Source organism: Carassius gibelio, chromosome B3, assembly GCF_023724105.1.
Source record: "Carassius gibelio isolate Cgi1373 ecotype wild population from Czech Republic chromosome B3, carGib1.2-hapl.c, whole genome shotgun sequence".
NCBI lineage: Eukaryota > Metazoa > Chordata > Actinopteri > Cypriniformes > Cyprinidae > Carassius > Carassius gibelio.
Window position 1 is genome coordinate 4,836,648 of NC_068398.1, and position 27,884 is coordinate 4,864,531.

Sequence of the window (27,884 nt, forward strand, 5' to 3'; positions counted from 1 at the left end):
AACACATGTGGAATTATATATGGAATTATATACATAACAAAAAAAAAAAGTGTGAAACAACTGAAAATATGTCATATTGTAGGTTCTTCTTTTGCTTTGATTACTGCTTTGCACACTCTTGGCTTTCTCTTGATGAGCTTCAAGAGGTAGTCACCTGAAATGTTCTTCCAACAGTCTTGAAGGAGTTCCCCGAGAGATGCTTAGCACTTGTTGGCCCTTTGTCCTTCTGTCTGCGGTCCAGCTCACCCCTAAACCATCTCGATTGGGTTCAGGTCCGGTGACTGTGGAGGCCAGGTCATCATCACTCTCTTTCTTGGCCAAATAGCCCTTGATGCCTTCAGTGTGACTCTACAATTTTCATAGTCGATCAATAATTTAAACAACGATCGATCATGGAAATGATTGAAAATTGACATCCCTACACAGAAGTATAGAAAATTCTACATTGATTTAAATTTTTTTTTGCAAAAAACGACACTGATATCGGATCAGAATTACTGTCTCTTCTCATAGTGACAGCCAATCACATTCGTTTTCTGGTATTGCATGCACTCGATTGGCTTGCGTCTGCGCTAGGGTATTTGCATAGGATGTTCTGACTGGAGGACGGCTGCATTGGCGCTTGAGAAGTCTTCAACTTCTATTTAGAATTAATTTCTAGAATTAATTTCACCATCCTTGACGTCACTTCATTTAAAAGTAAACGAGAGGCGTTGACGCCCCGTGTGATGGGGCGTTATATGTCTGGGTACCGCTGCACAAATCTTTCAACCACGAGAAATGTAGTTGCAGCACGGCCTTACATCCAGGACAGCAGAATGGTCAGGATGACCTGAAACACATAACCAACTGAAATCAATTTAAAAGTATTAAGTCTTGCCTGAGTGATGCTGAAACAACCAGGTTTAGTTTTTCACCCAGGAGAAACTGCTTCCTGTGGAACAGTCTCCATGAAGAATGATCTCTTGATCCTGGATCCTTGCTGCCATCCACTCGGAGATGATTTGGAGGATATGTGGTTGTGTCTAAAGGGTAATGAATCAATGTTACAAGAATACTGATAGCAGCACTATTGATCCTGTACCTTATGTAAATGTTTTCAGTACTGAACAAGTCAGGAACCAAATTAGTACCAGTTCTTGAAACCCATCTCTACTTGTAATAGTTGTCTTGTTGCTGCTGCCCAGACTGTCTCTTCCCCTGATGATAAATATATGTGTTCATTTTAAAGCAATAAATAATACATTTAAATTACTAGGTGGTAACAAATATATTTCCTTATAAGGAACTCACTGAATCATGGACTCAACTGGTGGTTGTCAGGCCCTAAGAAAGTGAAAAATGTGTTTACTTTTTGTAAAACGAAAGTATCAGATCAATTTGAGAATTAAACTAGCATTAAAAAGCATGCATGTGAAAAACACCATTAACACCAATAATGAACAGATGACAGAATTTACAAGCCTGCCACTTGAGGGAGAAAAGGGGAAATTATTAATCCCACATAACGTTACACTGAACATGATTTCGGCAGCCTCGGTCTAATTAACGTTAAACTTTATATTTAACGTTCTATCGGTTTATATTCAAGTTCACAGCATGGCTAGCATGAGCATCATCAAGCTCGAGCAGCAGACATTCAAACAAACTAATTAACGTTACTACGGTTAAAAATTAAATTATTAGAAAGTTAACACTGTATAGTTTATAGTGATAAATTTCAAATAATTTAAACTAGGTAAGGTTATATTCGATTTTAACAGTTACCGTTACCTTAGACCACCTCTGAGACTGCTTTTGAGCTAATTAACCAAACAGAGCATTTATTTATTAAATTGAAAGAGAAAACCTACAAAAATACAAAACACTACTCCTCTTTGATGGCATTTAACGTTATATCAGTTAAAATCTATGAATAAAAGTAGATTTATAGGACTTACCTTTCCTCCGTGTCCGTCTGCTGAAGTTGACCGTTACAAAATGACGGGCACGCGCACGTCGCGCACCTCATTCAGAAAGTGACGTGCGCTGCTAGTTTAAGGTTTAAATGTTAATTTGTCCCGTACTCTCTTTCATTAACAAACATTATCACCATTTGCTAAGTAAATTGTTTATTTTATTGTTCTTAAACTGATGGCATATATATATATATAATTATTTTAACATGCTTGATTAATTTTTTTGTATATTTCCCAAAGAATATGCTGTTCAAATGGTATCTTAATAATAATAATACATCTAGTGCAATAATATTAAAAGTTATCTGAAGACCAGCTGAGCACGTCGCTACAATGTCCCCAATGGGACTAACTAGCGACGTCTTTTGAGTACGTGCCCACGACGTTTCTGGGAAGTTAGCCAAGATTTAAAAAAATGGAACCTTACCACGACGTCCTCACAACGTTGCCATAAAGTAATGTCGCGCTGACCAAATGACGACTAACTGGCGACGTCCTCACAACGTTCTGTGTTTGCTGGGGTAAGACAATTCTGGGAAACTTAATTTATAAATCTGTTGTTTCATACTAATACCCAGCTTTAGTTAAAATAAAAGCAGATTCACACAAAATGCGATGGGTTTGAACCATAGACTTAGCGTTAACTCTTTCTATGGCAGTTTCACCGCTGTTTTTAATCAGCGTCTAGCCGATGTGTGATGCAAAAACTTAAAGTTTAATTTCTGGCTAAATAATTGTAATAATAACGATAAGCTTAAAATGTAATAATAATGCGTTGGTTTATCATGTCAGTGTTTTCGAACAAAGGTTTCCCTCACGCGTCAGGAAACATAACATTAGGCCTAGCAGAGCAAGTGAATATGACTGGAAAGTGGAAACGGAAAGAACGGATTTCCACAGTACTTAAAAGTAAACTTACCTCTGAATTTCTCTGTTTCGTTTTCAGTGACATGTATTCCAGCTTCTTTTCAATTTTTGAAGATCCTTCGTCGACAGCATCAGAAGTGAGACAGCCATGATATCGAATAACCGTCGAAAGTTAAGTACATATATTTGTTCAACTCTAAATTAAAAGCAAAATTTAAAACAGCTTTTTAATAGGTTTAAAATTACAAATGTAGGCCTACCTTAATACATTTACTTTATGTTTAAAATGTATTATATTGATGCTCTGAATAATCAGTTAAATGTTATGTGTTTGTGTACTGTTCAGAACTAGTCAATAAAGATGTGAGCTCTTAAATATATTGGGTTATGTTGTGCATCTTTTCCAGATAACCAACAACTCATGAAAATTAATATCTTACTGTTTAATCTATTTTGGGTGACTGTTTCATACACTTTGGCTTTGTCCTTTTGTCACACAAGTAATTGTACCTTTTGGGGGGGATTAAATGGTCCAAACATGGACCCTCTGACAGTTGAAAACATATTTGTACCTTTTTTACCCTTAAATGGTATATTTAAGTACCCTAAGGTGCAACTATGACCCATTAAGGGTACGACTTCACCATTTGTACCCAAAGTGTTCACAAACGGACCCCAACCGTAACCTTTTTTCTGACAGTGTAGGGTGATTTTTTTTCCCACAACATATTATTTCTTTATCATTCAAGTGTTTATTTTAAGATTCAATTGGGTACCAAGCTGAAATAATGTCCAAAATGCTTTATTTTTAACCCTTTGCACCAAACCTGAAAAATCTAAATATGATTTAAAGTGGCATAACTTTTGATGTAAACTACTCACAGAGACAAATGACCACATTTTTAAATACAATTCTGACCCCAGAAATTGTTATTTGTCATGTTTTATAACATCTTGACCATCTGTGGTCAAAAAGAGAGCGTTTTTATTATATTTATCAGCCTGAAATAGGGTTTATTTTAACCTTTTACTTCACCTATCCTGAAACTGAAGTTATTTAAAATAGTTTTACTTTTGAAGTTAACAAAACAAAGCAAATTAACTTAAATAAATAAAAATAATAATAAAATAAATAAATAAACTAAAGAAAAAATCCAAAAAGGTCCAAAAAGTTGACTGAGCATAAACTGCAAGTGTTTGAATTTTGGGGCTTTGCAGTTGGCACAGGGTTTCTGCAGGGTTTAATCAGTCAAATTTAAGACTTTTTAAGACCTTTTTATGGGTTTATTAGGATTTGAATTTATGACCTACACTAATTATGATAAATAACTTCAGTCATTAAAATTCCTTTCAAAAGTCTTTTTTTATTATTGACTTTCATTGAAAGTAACAAGTTTTATTATTTAAAGAGTTATTCTATTATTTCTTAAGATTAAGAAACTGAAGCCTTCGCCTTCTTTTTCTTGAATATTGTTAATGGAGATGATGATTTTGCAATTGTATTGTCTTGATTAATGATTAATTTGCTTTAAACAGACGTAACTGTACTGTAACCTAAGTAGTAATAATGCTTTTGCTTAAGTACAAAGATGTTACCCTGTGATTAATGCTATATGGAAAATGTATTGTGTAATTTCACTTACATTAAGAAAACTGCTTACTTGCATGAAATGTATGTAGTGACTGATTTAGAGTAGAAACACTTATGTATATTAGAAATAGTTTTTATGATAAATGGACAATATAGTATTTAAGGTGTATTTCACCTGACGGTTAAGAGGAAAAAGAAGATGAAAAGGGCTAAAGCAATGCGACGTAAACAACTGAAAGCCTCGGCAGAGGATTTGGCAGCACTCCAGGGGATGACATCAGAAGAACCAGCGTTCGACGTCTGGGTATAAAAGACTGCGAGAGAGACTCGACCGATGGATACTGAACAAGCACAGTATCCCTCGACGCCTGATACCAGCTGATTATACCTTGATTTTGTAACTTTACTATTGTACTTTGATATAACTTTTGTTAATTTTAATAAAACTTGTAATTTATCATTGACAAGTTATGGTCTGCAAGAGTAGTAATTTAAGCAAGAACTGACCACAGGGAAGTCTACTGAGCAAGATGTAAGTATTTTTGAAATGTTTATAGTTTTGTCCAGGGTCGACTTTCCTTACCTACCTGAGAAAAATAAAGAAACAGGTAAAAGGTGTATAAATAAAGGAGACACCATAAAACAATATCAAGAACACAGGAACACTTAACAATTGTAAAATTGTAAATTAGCAATTATTTTATGGCATTACTTTCCAAAATAATAAGTGTTATTGGTGTTTGGTCACAGTATTCAACACCCACAGGCCGTAGCTGGGGTCAGCGGGGACCCGGTGAAGGTTGTACCAGTGGGCCATGTTTGAAACTGTTTAATTTGTATGTTCGTTCATTTTTATTTATTTTTGTTATTTACACAATTTTTAAGTTTTTTTTTCAAGTTTGTAGGTGTCAAGGTACAGAAACCGAATATTTAAATGTAAAATAGCACTGCATAGTCTTCAATGTAAAAATTTAACATACAATCAAATCAGACACCTTGAACATTTCTCACATTATTAGTTTATTTGCTATTGCTTCTAAAATGGTTATAAAATATGACAAAAACTTAAGAGTTAAACTCTGTCAGAACAAATTCGTCTTGATAATGTCATAACTTTGATAGAAATGTACGTAATCAACCAAAACTACAGACAATTGTTTTTATGAAAATTTTTACACAACTATCAATACTTTGTTGACCAATTACCAAGCAATGCTTCATTTTGTTCAGACTGTGGTGTGAAAAGGTTGCATTAGCAATTCAGAAAAAAAAACACATAAGCAATGCATGGTGCTTTATAAGGTGATGAATAATTTTTGTTCCCAATTTTATATATAGATAGATAAAACATTTATATCTATCTATTTCACTAGTAGTTCACTGTATGAAGATTCTTTGGGTATAATATGTCACAGTTTGCTTATACTCACTTACATAAATGTATTAGTGTCCTGTACCTACTTGTAAAATATGTATATCAAAAATTATATCTGGAGTCTGGATAATTTTTGGTTTGACTGTGCATAAATTCTTGTTAAAACTACAAAGTAATGAATTCAAGAGCAGTGAGTGATTTTTCTTTCATTTTCTTGGATTAACATTACAGCAGCCAGTAGCTAAATTAGGCACGGTCACTTTAAGAGATTATGAACGCATCTTTTTCCTCAACTGTTTACTTTCACTTAAGAAATAATTGACAAATAACTGACAAATAAATAAGTTTTTTCGAGCATACTTTCCAAGGCGGGTATTTTGACATATTTTGTATGTATTTGTCGGCACAACAGCAAAAAGAAGCAAATTCGGTGTACAAGCGTTTTGAGACGCCTTTCTCAGCGTGAGCCCTGAACACTGTGGTAATGAATTGGGCTCTTTCACATACTTTTGATTGTTCAAAACTGCGATTAGTATTTGTTGGTTCATGTGCATGAGGGACTGTCCATGATACACGGCTCTCTCTCCGCACCGAACACAGCGTGAGAGAAACCATCTACTCAGTTCAGCTTTTCCGCGTCTTGTGTTTGGATGCTTGATACCGATTGTTAGCGATGGGCTTGAGCCAGCTACTAAACGCACGTTCTTCGAGCCATAGATCGTTTAAGGTACATTTTCCCATTGTGAAAGACAGGATGATTGCAATTAATCTAAGCAGTGACTCAGTATGATACAGAATGTTCGGAGTTTGCGTGGGTTTCTGTGAAAGTCCTAATTCTGACAAGTCTGTATGCTGCCGCATGGACCTTGTAGTTCTGGAACGCTGTGTTACCAGTGTGATTCCACCCAGATTCCTCCTACAGAACTACAACAGGCGAAACAAATGAATGCCATTGCCGCTGCGAGCGCATTTTGATGGAAGAACAAATCAATGGACTAGCATATCAATAATGTTTTTTATGACCTTGTATGGAAAATCCAGACGTTTTCATTACTTTTTATGGCCTTAAATTCTTATTGTTAAATTTATGACTTTTTATGACCCCGCGGAAACCCTGTTGGCAGTTGGCAGTCGTCGGTTCGTACCGGCAGATCGCCATATCCCACTGCTCTCTCTTTTGGAAAAATTTCAGTAAGTACTTGAAACTATAATTAAGATATACCTTTGTAGTCATAACTTAAAGTGATTTTCGACAGTTTTTACTATAATCACAGGCTTTCGGAAATCGAATCTGTATTCTTGACTAGCAGTGTTGGTAGCTTAGTTGGGTGGAGGATATGAGATATGAGACTCTGTGAAGACATCAGTTCACCATACCACATGAGGGATATTTGTGAACAGATTCCATTGAAATTAGAGGACTTGTCTTTGGATACAATTGGCTATCACCAATATTGCTATAAAAGCTTTACAGGGAAAATAAATCATTTAAGTGTCAAAGGCTTCTTCATCTGGTGAATCATTATCATTGAAAAGGGACTCTCTGCGCCATGTCAAATCACTGTCAGTTCAATCTGAAGGAGCTGCAAGAAGGTGTTCCTTCTTGTTTCCCAATCAGTGCATTTTCTGTGACAAAGTAAACTCCAAGTTCAAGGGAAAGACTGAAGAGTTTACAAAGTTTTAGAGTTGGAAACACAAGGAACCAGGCTGGAAAGTTATTGAGCCTAGGGCACAAGAATTAAAGAAAGAGGCTCTTTATCGCAAGGTGCAGGGCAAGGACCTTTTTGCAATGGAAGCTAAGTATCATCCATCATGCAGAAACAACTTCAACACAGAGTACCAAACCCATGAGCGTGGAAGGGAGAGAGTAGAAAAGGCAGCAGACAACACTGACAGCCTTCAGGCCCAGAAGATAGCAGCACATAAGTCATATTGTGTGGTAAAAGATTACATTCTTAGGAATGTGATTGAATGCAAAGAGGTTGTCCAGCTAAGATCCATCTGCAACTTGTACATGAAGACATTGGAAAATCAAGGTTTTCCTAATCCTGAATACCACAGTGAGAAATTGGCAAGACGGTTAGAGGGCGACAAAAACATCTCTCATGAACTCACATTCTCCAAGGTGCAACAACAGGAGTGTATTAAGTTGAACCTCATATACAGCTCAGCATTACTGTAGATGAAGCAGTTGGATGTGCATACAAACTTGGAACAGCTGACCAACTTCAAGAAGCAGCACTCACCCTCCATTCTCACATTATAAAGGCATTCAAAGAGCCAAAGGCGCTACCATGGTCCCTGACAGCACAGGAGCTAGATGCTTTGAAGATGGAAGTGCTTCTTCCAGAGCATCTTGTACAATTTCCGAGCTCATTGGTGACTGGGACACTTGATGGCGAAAAGTGCAAGAAGACACAGAGGCTGGTCTATTCGGTTACACAAGATGTGTGTCGAGCAGCAACTAACAGCAAGTGGAAACTCCCAAAGCACATCCTCCTATGTGCTTCACTTCTCTTTTTGATACAGGTATTTGATTTTGATATTTACTAAAGCAATTTTTTCTGTCTTTCTGTCTTTTCTGTCATTGCTGTCATATATTTCTGAGTGTCCTAGATGTGAAAGGATGGTTGTGGGCTAGACAGACAGAAAATTGCTTTAGTAAATATCAAAATCAAATACCTGTATCAAAAAGAGTTCAGCATTGACAATCTAGGACCTCGAAAGCAGTAAATTAACTAATAACTCACGTATTTGCTTTGATAGAGGTGTCGATGGTAGCTTCTTTTGACTCTTTGGAGGGTGGAGGGTGAGTGCTGTTTCTTGAAGTTGGTCAGCTGTTCCAAGTTTGTATGCACATCCAACTGCTTCATCTACAGTAATGCTGTATATGAGGTTCGACTTAATACACTCATGTTGTTGCACCTTGGAGAATGTGAGTTCATGAGAGATGTCTTTGTCTCCCTGTTTTTTTGTTTTGCTTTGTTTTATTGTTTTATTAGGATCCCCATTAGCGGCCCATTAAATGGCAGCTAGTCTTCCTGGGGTCCTCTTTAAAAATCTCCACAACATAAAATTACACAAAACAAACACAAATTACAATCAAGAAAATTCAAACATTACAGTTACATTCAAAATATTACTAATTGAAAGAACATGACAATTTCCAGCTTTCACAAGGTAATTTGCAGCAGTTCCTGGGTTACTGTCCTCTTAAATTTATATTTGTTCTGAACTCTGCGTGATGAGACAGAAAGTCGATTCCAAATAGATATTGCTCTGTAAAATGATGTACGTTTCAGAAAATTTGTCCTGGGAAGTGGAAGTTTTATGTCACCACCTAGTGCCTGCCTGGTGGCATATAGGTGTCCACTTCCTACAAAAACAAGCTGCTCAGAAAGAAACTGTGGCTGTTTCATAAATACTGCATTCCACAATATTAAAGTTAATCGTAGTTTGATTTTATCATCAACTGTAAGCCAAGAAAGGTGTGTATGCATCAGGGCCACGTTAGTCCTAAGAAAGCACTGGAGGACAGTCCTCGCTGCCCTATTTTGTGCCACTTGAAGCTTACGTAGGTCTTTTTGTAATGCAGATGACCATATAATTGGACAGTTTTCTAAATGGCACAGAACAAGAGACTGGACAACCTGTTTAGCAAGGGACATAGGAATATATGACATACATTTTCTGGACATTGCAATAGCATTCCCCATTTTAGCTATCATCCTATCAATATGAGCTGACCAAGACAAGTAAGAATCCAAAGTGACGCACAATAACTTGACTGACTGACAAGTTCAGAGAAGGCCTCGGTGATTAGTTTTGATCTTTTACAGAATATCATAGATATTGATTTGTCTACATTTAAAGGTAATTTGTTATCTTTTACCAACTTGCCTATATTCTGCAAGTCATGATTTAAGAGACATCATGAGGAGTTTTTGCAGAACAGAACAGTGTGGAATCATCTGCATACATGACAACAGTTGAATGTTTCACAATAAAAGGTAAATCATTTGTAAAGATCGAATATAGCAAAGGCCCAAGGCAGCTACCCTGGGGCACACCACAATGTATTGTCTTAATAGATGAATATAACCGTATGAATGGAACCGTCTTGCCAATTTCTCACTACGGTATTCAGGATTAGGAAAACCTTGATTTTTCCAATGTCTTCATGTACAAGTTGCAGATGGATCTTAGCTGGACAACCTCTTTGCATTCAATCACATTCCTAAGAATGTAATCCTTTACCACACAATATGACTTGTTATGTGCTGCTATCTTCTGGGCCTGAAGGCTGTCAGTGTTGTCTGCTGCCTTTTCTACTCTCTCCCTTCCACGCTCATGGGTTTGGTACTCTGTGTTGAAGTTGTTTCTGCATGATGGATGATACTTACTGTAGCTTCCATTGCAAAAAGGTCCTTGCCCTGCACCTTGCGATAAAGAGCATCTTGCTTTAATTCACGTGCTCTAGGTCCAATAACTTTCCAGCCTGGTTCCTTGTGTTTCAAACTCTGAAACTTTGTAAGCTCTTCAGTCTTGCCCTTGAACTTGGATTTTGCTTTGTCACAGAAAATGCACTGATTGGGAAAGAAGAAGGAACACGTTCTTGCAGCTCCTTCAGATTGAACTGACCGTGATTTGACATGGCGCAGAGAGTCCCTTTTCAATGATAATGATTCACCAGATATCTTCTTCTTCTTCTTCTTAAGGTTTTATTGGTGGTTGACAAGCAACAAAATGGTGTATAACCGCCACCAACTGGTATGGAGTGTGGATCAAAATGACATTTTATATCCTCTCATACAAATTATTTATTCTAAGATACTGAAAATAAAACTATAACATTCATTTCCAGATTTATTTAGTAAAATACCCCCTAGTATAAATTGCATTTTTATTTTTCTTAATTTTTCTATTAAAATCCTTCTTTCAAGCTTGTATTTCTAACAGTATATCATAACATGTTCCACAGTTTCTTCTTGCCCACAAAATGTACACCTTCCCGTATCATGTTTACCCATTTTATAAAGTGTACTGTTTAATCATGTATGGCCAAATCTCATCCTTGATATTACTATCTAATCTCTCCGTTTTTTTTCCTGCACTTCTCATCTCTCCCACTTTCCTTTGAATTCTGTAAAACCATCAACCTATCTTCTCCATATCCCATTGTTTTTGCCACCTTACTTTCAACCTTTCCTTAATAATACTCTTGATTTCATTCTTACTTATACTAACACTTAAGTTAATTTCATTATTTTTAATGGCTTCCTTTGCTGCCTTATCTGCCATTTCATTTCTTTGGATACCAATATGTGCAGGTACCCATAAAAAAATCACTGTAAGCCCCATCATTTGTATTCTGTATAATGTTTGCTGTATTTCTATTAAAATATCTGGTCTACTTTCCGAATGACTGTACTGTATGCTAGCCAATGACAAACTTGAGTCCGAACAAACAACTGATTTTAAAGGTCTTATCTCCTCTATCCACTGTATTGCTAATAATATTGCAATCATTTCCCCTGTATAAACCGATGACTCATCACTAATCCTTTTCCTTATTGCTAACTGAAACTCTGGAACAATAAAAGCGACTCCTATCCTATTGTATATTCTTTGATGCATCTGTATATATCTGAACATAGCTGTGGTAATCATTAATATATTTCTGCACATTACATGAACTCCATTCTTTGTCCCTGTTTTTATTTTCTAACAATGTAAAATCTACTCTAGCATCTTAGAGTAACCATGGTTTTATTACTGGTAGCGGAGTAGTTGGACTAACTATTAATTGATTAACTTTGAATTCTATTGCTTTCTGTATTACTGTCCATCCGAAACTTTTAGTTTTTCTCCTCTCTTTTTCCCAACAAGGCTTTAAAGTGTCTTGTGTAGGATGCTCTTGACTATGGCCTTGTAAATTAGCCCAATAACTTAATGATAACTATATCCTTCTCATTTCTAAAGACATTTCCCCCATTTCTACCTGTAGTGCTACTATTGGTGTAGTTTTTATAGCTCCTGTACATAATCTCAATACCTGATGCTGAATACTGTCTAACTTCCTAAGTGATGTATCTGCTGCTGATCCATACACCACACAACCAAAATCAAATACAGATCTAATCAGCCCACTATATATGGCTTTTAATGCCTTCCTATCAGCCCCCCATTTCTCCCTCTCCTAAAACCACTCTGATATTTGGATAAATATTTATTATTTTCCACATAATACATTAACCTTTCATTTTAAAGTTTTTCCATTATTTTACAGAAATTAGATGTCAAAGCTATTGGTCTATAATTTTCTGGATTTGTGCAATCTTTCCCTGGTTTACGTATTGGAACAATCACCGCCTCCTTCCAACTTTGTGGTAATTTTCCTTCCTCCCATATTTTATTGTACGTTTTAATAAAACATCTTTGGATGATTCACTGAGTTGGTTTATCATTATATAGCAAATCTGATCCATGCCTGGAGCTGATTTCTTGGTTTTCCTGAGAGCACGATTTAATTCTGTCTTTGTAAATAATATATTTAATTGGTCATTATTGTATTCCTCATTCTGTAATAGTTCTTTATACTCCTCCAATGTACTTTCCCTTCCTCTTTTTCCCTCTTCACTAATATTGTTTGAGTTATGAATTTTAACAAAAATTTTAACCAGCATTTCTGCTTTCTCCTCATCTCTTATTGCTGTTGTTTCTCCATCCCTTAATATTGGATACCCAAATTCTTTTTTTATCCCATTCATTCTTTTTATCATTCCCCATACCTTACCAATTTCTGTTTCCCTTCCCACTGTGTTACAAAATTTCCTCCAAAAATCATTCTTTGTATTTTTTATGATTCTCCTTACATTCGCTTGACTCCTTTTATATTCAATAAAATTCTGAAAACTGTAATTATTTTTTTAGCATTTTAAAAGCTTTATTTCTAGATTTGATTTCTTTGTCACATTCATTTGTCCACCATGGTACAATCTTCTTTTTTATACCCCCTTTCTTTGGTATAGTCTGACTTGCCGCTAATAATATCGCATTACAAATAGAATTATTAACATTAACAACACTTTCTTCAATGTCATTTTTTTCCATTTCTTGCTCACTAATATACCTAAAAGACTCCCAATCAGCATTTTCAAAAAACCATTTGTCCACTCCTCCTGTATTACCTTCTTCTATACATAAATTAACTTCCACTACTATAGGATAATGATCACTTCCTATAGTCAAAATTAATAATTTTAACATTTCCCTCTTTATTCAAAACTTCTAATACTATAAATTCCAACTCATTACCTTTCTCAATAACCCTATATTGTATTCCATTTTTAACAAATATTATACACCCTCCCCCAATATCCTCCTCTCTATCTCTGCGTATACCATCATACCCTTTAATACTAAAATCTAATACTGGCTTTAGCCATGTTTCCTGGATACATATGATTTCTGGTTTCTTTCTAAGCACTTTTATAAATCTTTTAAACTCCTGACCATTAGCTAACAGACTTCTTGCATTCCATTGTAAAATATTCAAGTCCACTTATCACCTGTGCCTCCTGTCTTTCCACCATCTTCCAGTCTTTTTTTTATATTTTCCCAAGATATATTATCTATACCCAAAAACCTTTCAGCTCCTTTCACAATTATTTTAATTGTCTTTTGTTTAACTTGATCTGTACAATTAATTAAATAAGCAATGAACAAAATCAACTTATCCACTGTCAGCACTGTGCTGCTTTCCTCTGCTTGACCAACCTCTTGTCTCAAGATACTTTCCCTTGTATTGTTTTCCTCTGTTTGACCAACCTCATGTCTCATTATATGTTTAACAGTTTCATCACTTCTCCTTTGCTCTTGAACCTTCTTCACTGCCTCGGAGTAACTTATGTTGTTTACCGCTTTCACTTTTTCAATTTCCACTGCTCTCTTCCTTACATCACATCCACTGTATGTTACCCTGTGTTGCCCACCACAATTACAGCAATTATCCTGTACACCCTCTCCACAGTTTTCAATTCTATGCTCACCTCCACACTTGGGACATCGTTGTTTTCCTTTGCACACCGCTGCCATATGTCCATATCTCTGACATCTATAACAGCGGAATGAGGGAGGAATATATGGCCTCACTACGAAACTCATATATCCTATTTCACGAGTTCACACTTACATATATTATTAACTGAAGTATTATAATGCGTATTTGGCGTGCTGTCCGGGGAAGGGGCTCCGAGCTCGGGAATGGCCCGAACCTAGAGTACCCCCCCGTATATGAAAGTGTAACATGAACTCTAGTGGAGGAGATGGGGTGGAGGGGGGATGCTGATAAACCATCAATGGAGACAGGTAGGCTGATTCAGCTGTATTTATACCCTAAGGTTGATTATCTTGAGTGGTTCCACCTGTGCTAATTAGGTTAAGTATCTGACGTGCTTCTCCCGAACCTTGTTATAAAACTACACTTTAACTCTTTCCGGAAGCACTGAATCCTGAAACTCCAAAAGAACTGACAAACTATCAATCCTTTCCCCATTCATTGTTTTTTGCAACCTTTTTATTCTACTCACTTCCCCTCCAGAAATACTTCGACTGAGTTTTTCTAGATCTTCTTCGATTGGAATGCCTGTTATCACTCCCTGTTTCATTTTTCTCTCACCCAAAATCTTTCTTTCATTCACTATTTTCTTGCACATATTGTCAATTTTTAACGCTTTGTTTTTTTGGTCTTCTGTTTTACAAATTATCAACAGACTTCAGTCTCTCAAAATCTTAGCCACTTTTTCCTGTTTTCTTGACTTTTCCCACTCCCTACTAAATTCCAATCATCAAACTCCATATCTTCTTCATTAACTTTCTCAAAATTCATCTCAATCCAGTCACTAACCAGTTTATGCCAACCGCCTTAAACTCCGAAAAAGTCGTCCCGCGTCCAACCCACGAGGTTCCCATTCACCGCTTTCGAGCCCGATTCACCAGATATAGAAGCCTTTGACACTTGTAAACAATCTACACTCACTTAAAGGATTATTATGTACACCTGTTCAATTTCTCATTAATGCAATTATCTAATCAACCAATCACATGGCAGTTGCTTCAATGCATTTAGGGGTGTGGTCCTGGTCAAGACAATCTCCTGAACTCCAAACTGAATGTCAGAATGGGAAAGAAAGGGGATTTAAGCAATTTTGAGCGTGGCATGGTTGTTGGTGCCAGACGGGCCGGTCTGAGTATTTCACAGTCAGCTCAGTTACTTAGATTTTGAAAAGGGAAAAACATCCAGTATGTGGCAGTCCTGTGGGCGAAAATGCCTTGTTGATGCTAGAGGTCAGAGGAGAATGGGCCGACTGATTCAAGCTGATAGAAGAGGAAGTTTGACTGAAATAACCACTCGTTACAACAGAGGTATGCAGCAAAGCATTTGTGAAGCCACGACACAGACAACCTTGAGGCAGATGGGCTACAACAGCAGAAGACCCCACCGGGTAACACTCATCTCCACTACAAATAGGAAAAAGAGGCTACAATTTGCCTGAACTCACCAAAATTGGATAGTTGAAGACTGGAAAAATGTTACCTGGTTTGATAAGTCTCGATTTCTGTTGAGACATTCAGATGGTACAGTCAGAATTTGGCGTAAACAGAATGAGAACATGGATCCATCATGCCTTGTTACCACCGTGCAGGCTGGTGCTGGTGGTGTAATGTTGTGGGGGATGTTTTCATGGCACACTTTTAGTGTCAGTTGGGCATCGTTTAAATGCCACAACCTACCTGAGTATTGTTTCTGACCATGTCCATTTCTTTATGACCACCATATACCCATCCTCCGATGGCTACTTCCAGCAGGATAATGCACCATGTCACAAAGATTGAATCATTTCCAGAGATGTATAAAGTACTAGAGAACCATACTTGAGTAACAGTAGAAGTGCTCTATCAAAAAAGTGACTTGAGTAGAAGTAGAAGTGCTCTTTAAGCACCACACTTAAGTAGAAGTACTAAAGTATTCAACATTTTTTGTACTTAAGTATTGCAAGTAGTCTATTTTAAAATTTACTACTCAAGTACTGAAAGTAAAAGTAGAAGTATTGTGTTATGCAGCTATTAAAGAAAGTAGTCAAAAGTTTGAACATATTGTTTTTACTATTTCAAATGATTAACCTAAAGGACAATCACAATTCCTTTGACTGTAACTTCTTGTAAACAAAAAACGGTTACTAGGGTTAGTTAGCCCAATTTGCAAAATGATGTCATTAATAACTTACCCTCATGTTGTTTCAAACCCGTAAGACCTCAGAGGGTCATTTAGAATTTTTTGAAGCATCGAAAATACATTTTGGTCCAAAAATAGCAAAAACTACGACTTTATTCAGCATTGTCTTCTCTTCTGTGTCTGTTGTAAGACAGTTAAAAACAAAGCAGTTTGTGATATCTGGTTCGCGAACGAATCATTCGATGTAACCGGATCTTTTTTAAACAGTCCACCAAATCGAACTGAATCGTTTTAAACAGTTCGCGTCTCTAATACGCATTAATCCACAGATGAATTAAGCTGTTAACTTGTTTAATGTGTCTGACACTCCCTCTGAGTTAAAACAAACCAATATCCCGCAGTAATTCATTGACTCAAACAGTACACTGACTGAACTGATGTGAAGAGAGAACTGAAGATGAACACCGAGCCGAGCCAGATAATGACTCGTTCACGAGTCAAGAACCGTTTCTGTCAGACGCGTCTGATTCGTGAACTGATGAGCTGATGATACTGCGCATGTGTGATTTAGCGTGAAGCAAACCGACACGCAGAGCGTCTGGAACCGAACTGATTCTTTTGGTGATTGATTCTGAACTGATTCTGTGTTAATGTTATGAGCCCATGTGCAGTCAACGCCAATGACGCCATTGCATCGAGCGCAAAAGAATCGGTGAACTGTTTTCTTCAACTGGTTTATTGAATCGAACTGTCAGAAAGAACTCATCCGAGAACCGATGCAACCGGTTCTTGACTCGTGAACGAGTCATTATCTGGCTCGGCTCGGTGTTCATCTCTCTCTTCACAGCAGTTCAGTCAGCACGCGCAGTCTCGCTTGATTCGCTCAATGATGTGCCAGCTTCATCAAACCTGCCATCTACAGTTCTGGCAGTGGTTTTTAATGGAATGATTCGTAACATTATTATAATTGTAACGAGTAACGATGCAGCACATAAAAAAAATATCGGAGTAAAAGTATTAAACTCAGCGAAAATATGTACCGAAGTAAAAGTGGAAGTAGGAGAAAAAAATAATAATCTAGTAAAGTACAGATACCGCCTTTTAGTACTTAAGTACAGTAGTGAAGTAGTTCTACTTCGTTACTATACATCTCTGATCATTTCAAATTGGTTTCTTGAACATGACAATGAGTTCACTGTACTAAAATGGCCCCCACAGTCACCAGATCTAAACCCAATAGAGCATCTTTGGGATGTGGTGGAACGGGAGCTTCGTGCCCTGGATGTGCATCCCACAAATCTCCATCAACTGCAAGGTGCTATCCTATCAATATGGGCCAACATTTCTAAAGAATGCTTTCAGCACCTTGTTGAATCAATGCCACGTATAATTAAGGCAGTTCTGAACATGAAAGGGGGTCAGTGTTAGTATGGTGTTCCTAATAATCCTTTAGGTGAGTGTATTTTCCCTGTAAAGCTTTTATAGCAGTATTGGTGATAGCCAATTGTATCCGAAGGTTTGAAGGTTTGAAGGTTTATTTGCACATATAACATTCGAAATACAACTTTACAAATCCATTGAAGAAAAAAAAAGAAAACAAAATACTGTGCGGGAGAGAGTGAGAAGACCATAAGGTCTTATGAAACCACCTCCCCAAAATCTCATTAAATGAACGTAAAATTACATGATCAAGCAAGACAATACAATCAGTACATCAAACATTTTAATAAACAAATTACCAAAATAAACTTATTTATATGTTAACATTATTTTCAGCTCTCTTTTGAAAGAATTTAGAGTGGTTTTAGTCTTTAAAGCAGGGTCTAAATGATTCCAGAGGGAAGGCCATCTGTATTTCAGTGTAGATTGGTTGGCTGTAGTTCTGCAAAAAGGAAGATAAAAATCTTTGCAGCGCCTTGTGGAATAAGCATGAACATCCGAAGAATACATGAAAAAGTTATTACAAACTCTGGGCATAATATTTGTCATATACACATACTTGTACATAAAGGTATTTATGCAATAGATGTTAACATTGAATATTGTCAAAATGTTCTATTTTATGAAAAGCGGAGCAGATGATGACAATCTATTTGAATTCATAATTCTTAAGAATTTCTTTTGTATTAATAAAATCTTATTTAGATATGTTTGGCATGTTGCACCCCAAACAATATTACAGTACAAAATGTGGGGATAGATCAAGCTGTAATATGATGTTTTCATACATGAAATATCAATTAAAGAACGAACTCTACTCAGTATACCAACAGATTTCATTATTTTTCTGCAAATATGCTGGATATGATATCTCCAGGTTAGTTTATGGTCGACAATGACACCTAAAAATTTTATTTGGTTCACTTGGCCAATTTTTAAACCATCAATTGATACCTATATGTCCTGACAATCTCCTTTGTTTTTTGTGCTAAAAATCATAAAGTTAGTTTTTTGTATATTAAGAGAGAGTTGATTAATTGTAAACCATTTAGAAATATTTTGTAATTCTTCATTTACTACTCTTATCAATGTGTCAATGTTAGAATGAGATAATAGAAGACATGTATCATCTGCAAACATGAGTGGCATAACATTTTTACAAACAACTCTTAAATCATTGATATAAATTAGAAATAATAGAGGTCCCAAAACGGACCCCTGCGGTACCCCACATAAAAGTTTTCCCCTACTTGAGCTCGGATTGTTGAAATAAACAAATTGCTCTCTCTCTTCCAAATAATTTTGTACCCAAGTTAAGGCTATATGTTTAATGCCATAATTCTCTAATTTTGCTAAAAGAATATTATGATTTACTGTGTCAAATGCTTTTGACAAGTCTAGAAATATACCAATAGTATTATTTTTCTCATGCAGATTTTTTGTGATTTTGTCGACAAACTGTAAAAGAGCCATTTCTGTAGACATGTTCTCTCTGAAGCCATACTGGTGATCATATAAGATCAAATTTTCTGTCAAGTGTTTTAATAACCTTTTATAAACTAGTTTTTCAAGTATTTTAGAAAAGAAAGGTAACACAGAAATAGGTCAATAATTGTTAAATAAATGTGAATTCCCAGACTTAAACAAGGGAATTACTTTAGCTAATTTGAGATCTCTTGGTACAACGCCTGTTTTAAGTGACAAAGAGAGAACATATGTTACAGGCTCAATAATAGAGGAAGCTACTTTCTTTATGAGACCAGCACAAATTTCATCATGTCCTGGAGCGGTGTCCTTCATCTTTAGTATGATTTCAAGCACTTCATTTGGAGTTGGAGGATCAAATTAATTTAAGTAAGGATGAGGCAAATCAAAAAATTGTGAAGTAAATTTTCCTGTATTCACAATGTTTTTTGCCAGTGAAGGACCAACATTCACAAAGAAATCATTGAAACCGTTTAAAACCCTATTAGTTTTTTTTATTTATTTAATAATTCATTTATAACATTCCAAGTTTTTTTTATATTTTCACATGAATTTCCCAACTTTTCAGAAAAATATTTTTTCTTGGCAACTTTTAGAATTTTGCTAAATTTGTTTTTATATTTTTTATAATATGCAATATTTAACGGTGTGGGGCTAATGAGAGATTTTTTATATAACTTATTTTTAGTAATGGAAGATTTTCTTAATGCAGGTGTAAACCATGGCTTAGAAATATTCCTGTTTTTACTTCTGCTTTGTACCACTGGAAAACATTTTTTAAACAAAGATGAAAATATATTCATAAATGTCTGATAAGCTGTTTCGGCATCCTGATGTCGGAAGACCTGATTCCATGATATCTCAGCCAGTGACCTTTTAAAAGACTTACAAAGACAAGTCCTCTAATTTCAACCTGTTCATAAATATCCCTCATGTGGTATAGTGAACTGACGTCTTTACAGAGTCTCATATCTCATATACTGTGTAGATATGATAGCTTCTTGCTTGCCCTCCTCACCTGCATGTGTTGAGTGTTGTAAAATTACCATACTCAGAAAGAGCTGAGACATGTAAAATATGTGTTAGGGAACGAATCCTCTTTGGAGGCACTTGAGCTGTGTTACAATGTTTAATTTTCCCCTTGGTAAGTATGTATGAAGTATTGAGCCTGAAAAAAAGAAGAAAAAAAAAAACTTTAGCTAGTAGCTACCAACACTGCTAGTCAAGAATACAGATTTGATTTCCGAAAGCCTGTGATTATAGTAAAAACTGTTGAAAAATCACTTTAAGTTATGACTACAAAGGTATATCTTAATTATAGTTTAAAATACTTACTGAAATTTTTCCAAAAGAGAGAGCAGTGGGAGATGGCGATCTGCGGGTATGAACCGATGACTGCCAACTGCCAACTGCAAAGCCCCAAAATTAAAAAAAACTTGCAGTTTATGCTCAGTCAACTTTTTAGACCTTTTTGGATTTTTTTTCTGTAGTTATTTATTTACTTTAAGGTTATTTGCTGTTAATTTGTTAGTTTGTTTTGTTTACTGCAAAAGTAAAACTATTTTAAATATGTTTAGGTTCAGGATAGGTGAAGTAAAAGGTTAAAATAAACCCTATTTCAGGCTGCTAAATATAATAAAAATGCTCTCTTTTTGACCACAGATGGTCAAGATGTTATAAAACATGACAAATAACAATTTCTGGGGTCAGAATTGTATTGAAAAATGTGGCCATTTGTCTCTGTTAGTTGTTTACATAAAAAGTTATACCACTTTATATCATATTTAGATTTTTCGGGTTGGTGCAAAGGGTTAAAAATAAAGCATTTTGGACATTATTTCAGCTTGGTACCCAATTTAATCTTAAAATAGACATTTGAATGATAAAGAAATATTATGTTGTGAAAAAAAATCACCCTATGCGCTTGAGAAAACACAAAAATAGTTGATCCTCTACACATCTTTGGCCATTTTTTGCTATTTTGTCCAGAAATAAGGTCAATATGTTGTGAAATGTCAAAAATAACCATTCCATTATATTCCTGGGGTCAGAATTGTATGGGGAAATGTGTTCACTTGTCTCTGTGTGTTGTTTACTTCAAATGTTATGCCACTTTCTACATCACTTTTTGATTTTTTCGGATTCCGGTCGGGTGCAGCAAAGGGTTAAAAAAGAACCCTTTGGGACATTATTTCAGCTTGGCACCTGGCAGATTATGAAAATAGACACTTTAAGGATTTTAAAAAATCAGGTGGCATAAAAAAAGCCTGGGGGTTCGCGTGGACCCCTATTTCCATCTAGACTATTTACTTTGAAATAGTGATGCACATATGAAATGTTGTAAAAACGTAAAAACCTCCATTAATTTTCATGTCAAGGGTTAAAAAGATAACATTGATTCTATTTTTGGAGAAAAAGAAAGTTATGAAAGGGGTTTGAATATTAAGAAAAAAAAACAATAGAATCTCCATTTTTGATGAAGCGTGAACTGTAACGTAGGTCTAAGGTTCTCGTTGCATGTCTTTTACGTGTGTTTTTGAGGTTGAAATGAAATCAAACACTGCCATACTGCCCTTGATACTTCTGAATGTGATATCTACTTCATAATTATTGAGAAATGTATGAAAAAACATGTTTCAGATCACTTGAACCATATAGAAATGAGGGTTAAGTTACCCATCCCGACTTAAGAGAAGCAAAGAAGGATCCGTTGCAAAGCTACATGAAAGTATATATTGTATCCGTGATTCTAAAATACATCATAAGTAGAACAATAACTGTTTGTTTTAACAAAGAACAAACAAAAAAAAATGTATCTAAACCTCACTTAAAAGTGTTACAGCAACTACATCAGCCTCCTTCGTAACAATACATAACGGTTTGTAGAAAGCTTCTACTTTCCTTCAAGAGTAAGCAACTACAAGTGACACACATGCATTCGACAATAGAATATACCGTAATTCCTCAAATAAGCTGGGGCCTTTATTTACCTGAACTGCAGAAGGTAACAGGATTTTATTTGAAGCAGGCTTTTATTAGAGGCAGACCTTTATTTCTAATTCCATCTGTTTGATAAGTAATTGTTTTAAATAACCGTTTTTAAATTAAAAGCGATAGCGTTCCAGTGGACAGGCATAACATTAGCACAGAATCAGTTCAGAATCAATCACCAAAAGAATCAGTTCGGTTCAGAGACGCTCTGTGTGTCGGTCTGCTTCACGCTGAATCACGCATGCGCAGTATCATCAGCTCCTCGGTTCTCGAATCGGACGCGTCCGACAGAAATGCTTCTCGGTTCAGTGTACTGGTGATCCGAAAACCGATGCAACCGGTTCTTGACTCGAGAACGAGAAATGCTCCGGCAGTGGGCGTGTACGTTCGTTATCTGGCTCTGCTGCACAAATTTCCCCCCGGCCTTAATTTGTCCGTGTTACCACGCCCCCGGCCACTATAAGAGGCCCGCCGTTTATTTGACTACCGGTTTTTATTTGAGGAATTACGGTAACATGAAACTCATATAAAATTACAAGTATAACATTTATATCATGAAGCAAAATGATATACAATAATAAAACATTTCGACATTGTTCTTTGGGTAGCAACTCCATCTTTGAGTTGATCTGAATCTCAGTTGAATCTGCTGCTTTTGAAGATGAAGATGAACTTTATTAACTGTGAAAACTTGTTTCTGTCATGTTGCTTCTAATGTCTGGTTAGGACAGATTTATCCAGGTGATATTTTATTTCTTGCAGCATTATTGCAGCATTAGATCTGAAAGTGCTGGATCTGAAGATTATCTACTTACTGTGAATGTTTTTTGTATGACTGTGTAGAGCAGATGATTGATTGAAACACTTCCCACATGCAGTGCAGTGATACGGTTTCTCTCCAGTGTGGATCCTCTCGTGTATTTTCAGACTTACTGCATGAGTGAATCTCTTGTCACAGTGTGAACACTTGTAAGGTTTTTCTCCAGTGTGGATCCTCTCATGTGTTTTCAGGTCTCCTGACCGACTGAATCTCTTTTCACAGTGTGAACACTTGTAAGGTTTTTCTCCAGTGTGAATCCTCTCATGTTTTTTCAGATTTCCTGCATGAGTGAATATCTTGTCACAGTGTGAACACTTGTAAGGTTTCTCTCCAGTGTGAATCATCTCATGCTGTTTTAAATGGGCCGCTGAAATAAAAGTCTTTTCACACTCAAAGCACATGTACTCTCTCACACCAGTATGAAGTTTCTGATGTTGTTTCAAACTTTGTGGCAATGTAAAACTCTTTCCACACAAATCACACGAATATGGCTTCTCCTGTGTATGAACTCTCAGGTGTCTTTTCAGGTTTGAAGCCCACAAAAATGTTTGCCCGCACTGATCACATGAGTACAGTTTCTCTCTTGTGTGGATCTTCATGTGTCTCTTAAGGTTTGTTGATTGTGTGAAACTCTTCCCACATTGATCACAAGTGTACGGTTTCTCTCTTGTGTGGATCTTCATGTGACTATTAAGGTTTGTTGATTGTGTGAAACACTTCCCGCACTGATCACACGTGTACGGTTTCTCTCCAGTGTGGATGTTCATGTGCAATGGAAGGTATTTTTTTTGAGAGAAACTCTTGCCGCACTGATCACATGTGTATGGTCTCTCTCTAGTGTGAACTCTCATGTGAATATCAAGATTAGATTTGCATGTGAAACTCTTTGGACACTGAGTGCAGGTGAAAGATTTCTTGGCTCTTCTTTTCTTTAAATCTTTCTGTTTGGTTTGAGAGCAACTCAGAAACTTTTCTCTGGTTTTGACATGATTTTTCTCCTCAGCTTCACTCAATTCTTCACTCTCCTGGTTCTCTTCAATCAGCTCTTAAATAAAAGTAAAAATGGTTAGTTTTCAGGAACTTTTCATCAACCCTGTTACCAAAGTTACTGTAAGAAAAATAATCTCTATCACTATGAATAACTGCTATAATTTATGGGAAATAAATTAGTAACTAGCTAATCAGATTTTGCTTAAGTCATTACTTACTAGATCAACTGTGTTTACTTTTGATGTATAAAAAGCAAACTGTATAGAAATAAAAATGTGGTTAAAATGGCTGCAAAATTAAACTGTGAATCAACCATTTAACTAAATCTGATTTAATCGAGTTTTTCAGAATCACGGATGAATGAGAAATCAATAATAAACACCAACCTGTTTGTTCAGTATCTTCAGTGTGTTTGATTCTGAGGGTTGAGGCTTCTTGATCTCTCATCTTCTCTCTGTCCTCTTTAATAAACTCAGACTTCACAGATTTCAGCTCTTCTTCTCTTCTGAACTGATGAGATGTTCCAGCATTTATTGGTGAACTACTGTGGGAGGAGCTTCACTGATGATGTGATTCCTGTGGGAGGAGCTTCACGAATGATGTGATTCCTGTGGGAGGAGCTTCACTGAAGGTAAATTGCAGCATGAGAGAAGATGAAAAAAAAAACACCTTACCAAGATCGGTTTTACAACACAATGTTAATATATATATATATATATATATATATATATATATATATATATATATATATATATATATATAAACCATAAATAATGGTAAGAAAAACAGCTGAAAAACTAAACGCAAAAAAGCTTCTTGTTGACACCAGGGAAATGAGCTTTAAGTGGCAATTTACAGGAGATCTGAGGCATCAGCATAATAAATGAGCTGAAAACCAGAACTATTTACATGAAATAAAGAGTCTTTTCAGCAGCTCTGTTAATATTGATGAGCCTCTATCAACACACATTCAACAAGACATTCATATCATCTCTCTTTATTCTCAGTGTTTGCTGTTGGGACCAGATTTGAGGATATAAAAGAATATAAAACTGCTTTACTGAAGAACTGTTATTTATCAAAATATGACATTGACAAAATAAATAAATTATTGATAAATTACTGACAATAACAAACAAACACTAATGAAACTAAAAACAACACCATAGCTCTAACATGACCATAGTAATCCTAAACTTGATTTTTCTGTACATAAACTGACAATGATCATAACATTTTTCAAAGCAATATTTAATGCTTCCTGTGTCAAACTTCATATATTCCCATTTATGAATAGATTTGAAATTTCAAATCTTCAAAATGTGAAAAACGTTCATTACTCATTACAGGAACAAAATGTGTTTGGAAATACAGTTGCAATGCAGACATATTTCAATTTTAACAAGTAAAAATAATCCATATGTCAGCGGAGAAAAAAAAAGGTAAAAATGAAAATGGTAGCAGCAATAGGCTACTTGAGATCGATTCCCACCAGTACCCTTCACAGATAAATATTTATTTATTTTTATTATTATTACTGGGCATTCACTAACAGTTCAACTACAAACATCAAAACAAAGCACACAAGCAGTCGAAATCATTCAGCTCTGAATGAATTAATTTTTTCCTCACATGCTGCTACAGCAGTAACGTTAAATGATCCCGATGAAAACAAAACAGAAACGAGTCTGTAAAACGTCGCTTAAACAAGCTGTAAAGTGTTTGATGTTTGTGTAAATGTGTGAAATACTGTGCTGCTCGCCTCTCCGGGATTTATAGTGTCCTCTAAAACCGTCGGCAATTACCGGTGATTAGTCTTTTTTCGGTTTTGTGTTGAATGAGTCGATGAATTAATAATTCATGTACCAACTTAAAAAATAAAAAAAATCTTAAACTATTGGCTTTATTTCACATCAACAATTAATCACAGTAAGATTTTCTCTAAAAGCACAGAACAAACAATAATTAGCTTAAAGAAAGAAATCTGACAGATAAAACTATTTTGACAAATACAACATACAAAACATACCTCGTTGGCTCAGTACCGAGAGAGGAATTAGTTTCAGTCTTTTTCTTCTTCTTTCTGTTTATCTTATCTCTCTTAAACAGCTTAGTGACCACACTTTAGTCATACATCTTTCTTTCTCTCGAGAGATCGCTTCTTCTGCGGAAATTACCCTCTTCTCTGCATACAAAGCTCACTCTTAAGCTACAGCGCCACTAGTGGCACTTAACGGTAATAATAATACAAATACAGAGAATGAATCAGAGGGGTTACCAGGATGTCATGTTTGGGGGGGCATTTGGCTTTTTTGGGGGGGCAACATAAACAACTGAAAAAATCGGCACAAAATTATCTATAGCCTACTGCACACAATCTGTTTTAGTGCATATCTTTTTCTAAGCCAGGAACCCAGAGATAGGTACAGGGCTCCTATTAGACTATATGGCTGTCACATAAAAGTTCAAACATTAATAAAGGTCAACATTAATAATATGATGATGATATTATTATTATTATTATTCACAGATTCATATATAGAACAGATCACGGTGATTGCCTGATGATGAGTGACAGGTGTTTGCCTGTGAGAAGACTTGCTACACGAGTAGGCTTTTTAAAATGAATCTGAAGTCATGTTTGTATAGACAAGAGGTAAATCAATTTGTTTCTTCTAAGCTGTTCCAGATGTAGGTGCTACCATAAATTCGCCAGTTAGCCTCTAAGTTTCTTTGTGAATGCGGCCCCAGGTAAAAAAAAAAATGCATATGCTCATTTGAACAGTATGAGAACAGTATTTGAATGGTATTCTCTGGTTGTAAGTGGCTTTGGATAAAGGTGTCTGCTAAATGAATAAATGTAAACATGTAGGCCTAGATAAAAGAGAACATATTAGGCTACAGGGGGTAAGGAGACTTAGAGAGGTGAAATAAAAGATATTTTTGTGAAACTATAAGAATTTAATTTATGATCTCATTAGCAGAAGCAACATAACTATTTTTAAATATGGTTTTATTTTTATTTTATTTGTTTATTTAATTTTATTTATTATTAGTGGTGTTTGACATAGGCAAATGTTATTATTATTTTACAGGGGTGTGGAGTCTGTATGGGTTTGGTCTCCCTCAGGGGGTGGGTGATATAATACAAATCTAATAAGTCTTTTTTGTTTGTTTGTTTGTTTGTTTTTTTAGAAATCATGATTTTATCCTGATTCTTTGTCATGTTGGTTTCTCTATTTTGCAAGCTGTTTGAGCATCACAGCCAAACTAATTTCCCTATTATAAAGCATTTTAAGGTAACAAAATATGAAAAATTATGGTGGATATTTAGGCCACAGTAAAAGAGATGTATTTAGCAGGAGCATTAAAAAAAATTAATGAACAAATATAAAAATAAAACACTATATACACTGATTCCTATTAAAGCAACTGTATTATTTTTTTTTCAGTCAAGAGTATTGAGTGATTTTTTTCTGTGGGTTTGGTGTTTTATTAACATTAAAGGAATAATTCACCCAAAAATTTAAATAGTGAAGAAAAAACATGAATGAGTTTCTTTCTTCTGCTAAACATAAGCATTATTTTGAAGAAAACCAAACAGTTGCTGGTTCACAGTGACTTCCAGAGTATGTTTTACTATTATCAAAGTCAATGTGAACCAGAAACCATTTTGTTTCTACAAAATATCTTCTTTTGTGTTCAGCACAAGAAAGAAGTTAATATAGGTTTTGGACAACATGTCCAATTGTATTGTAATGAATTTTGCCACCGCTAGGGGCCACTGGTAATGCAGACTAACACCTATTCTGCCACCACCTTTAATTTCACCCCGGTCTGGTCCGGGAGGAGCACTCAAAACACTCGAGACCAAGAATTATCAAAGAATACACTTTTTATTAACAATAGCAGCCATTTGGCATTGTCTCACTTAAATATCCTGATTACACACACTGGTCATATTTCATTAAACCGTGACACACATTTAAAAGAGAACCCAAGTACTCACTCCAAATTCACAGCACACAATAAATTAGGTGAAATCTCATACACAGCACACTTAATTAGAAACTCCAAACCTAAATCACATGCTCTATGTGAAACAACCAGCACAGGCAATCAACATACTT

The 27,884-nt window shown here is 35.7% G+C and overlaps 1 protein-coding gene and 2 long non-coding RNA genes across 45 annotated transcripts in view; 1 reads left to right on the forward strand and 2 right to left on the reverse strand.

Moving 5' to 3' along the window:
* Positions 1-23,232, forward strand: part of LOC127952627 (uncharacterized) — a 117,816-nt gene extending 94,584 nt beyond the window's left edge. Inside the window, exon 3 of one of the 2 annotated variants that reach the window (XR_008152989.1) lies at positions 23,087-23,232. This is a non-coding gene — a long non-coding RNA (uncharacterized LOC127952627). Of the gene's footprint in view, positions 1-23,002 lie in introns of both variants that reach the window. The other variant, XR_008152990.1, reaches the window with a different exon arrangement.
* Positions 1-27,884, reverse strand: part of LOC127952544 (zinc finger protein 501) — a 149,857-nt gene that overhangs the window by 93,140 nt on the left and 28,833 nt on the right. For 3 of the 41 annotated variants that reach the window (XM_052551143.1, XM_052551127.1, XM_052551135.1), the window contains exon 1: positions 25,784-25,887. The exons of 27 other annotated variants lie outside the window; for them this stretch is intronic. Coding sequence is in view for 3 of the 14 variants with exons in the window: in XM_052551157.1 (XP_052407117.1) it covers positions 22,752-23,809; positions 24,141-24,201 (1,119 nt within the window). In the remaining 11 variants the exon portion in view is untranslated. Of the gene's footprint in view, positions 1-17,734; positions 23,810-24,140; positions 24,380-25,783; positions 25,921-27,884 lie in introns of those variants that run through there. 11 more of the 41 variants (XM_052551126.1, XM_052551136.1, XM_052551114.1 and 8 more) reach the window with 9 other exon arrangements.
* On the reverse strand, positions 883-1,964 carry LOC127952631 (uncharacterized). 2 transcript variants are annotated; one of them, XR_008152996.1, is made up of 4 exons: positions 1,941-1,964; positions 1,294-1,326; positions 1,134-1,200; positions 883-1,025 (listed from the first exon to the last, which is right to left on the reverse strand). It is a non-coding gene; the product is annotated as an uncharacterized LOC127952631 (long non-coding RNA). The 2 variants fall into 2 exon arrangements; XR_008152997.1 differs by having other exon boundaries at positions 1,134-1,326; positions 1,941-1,956.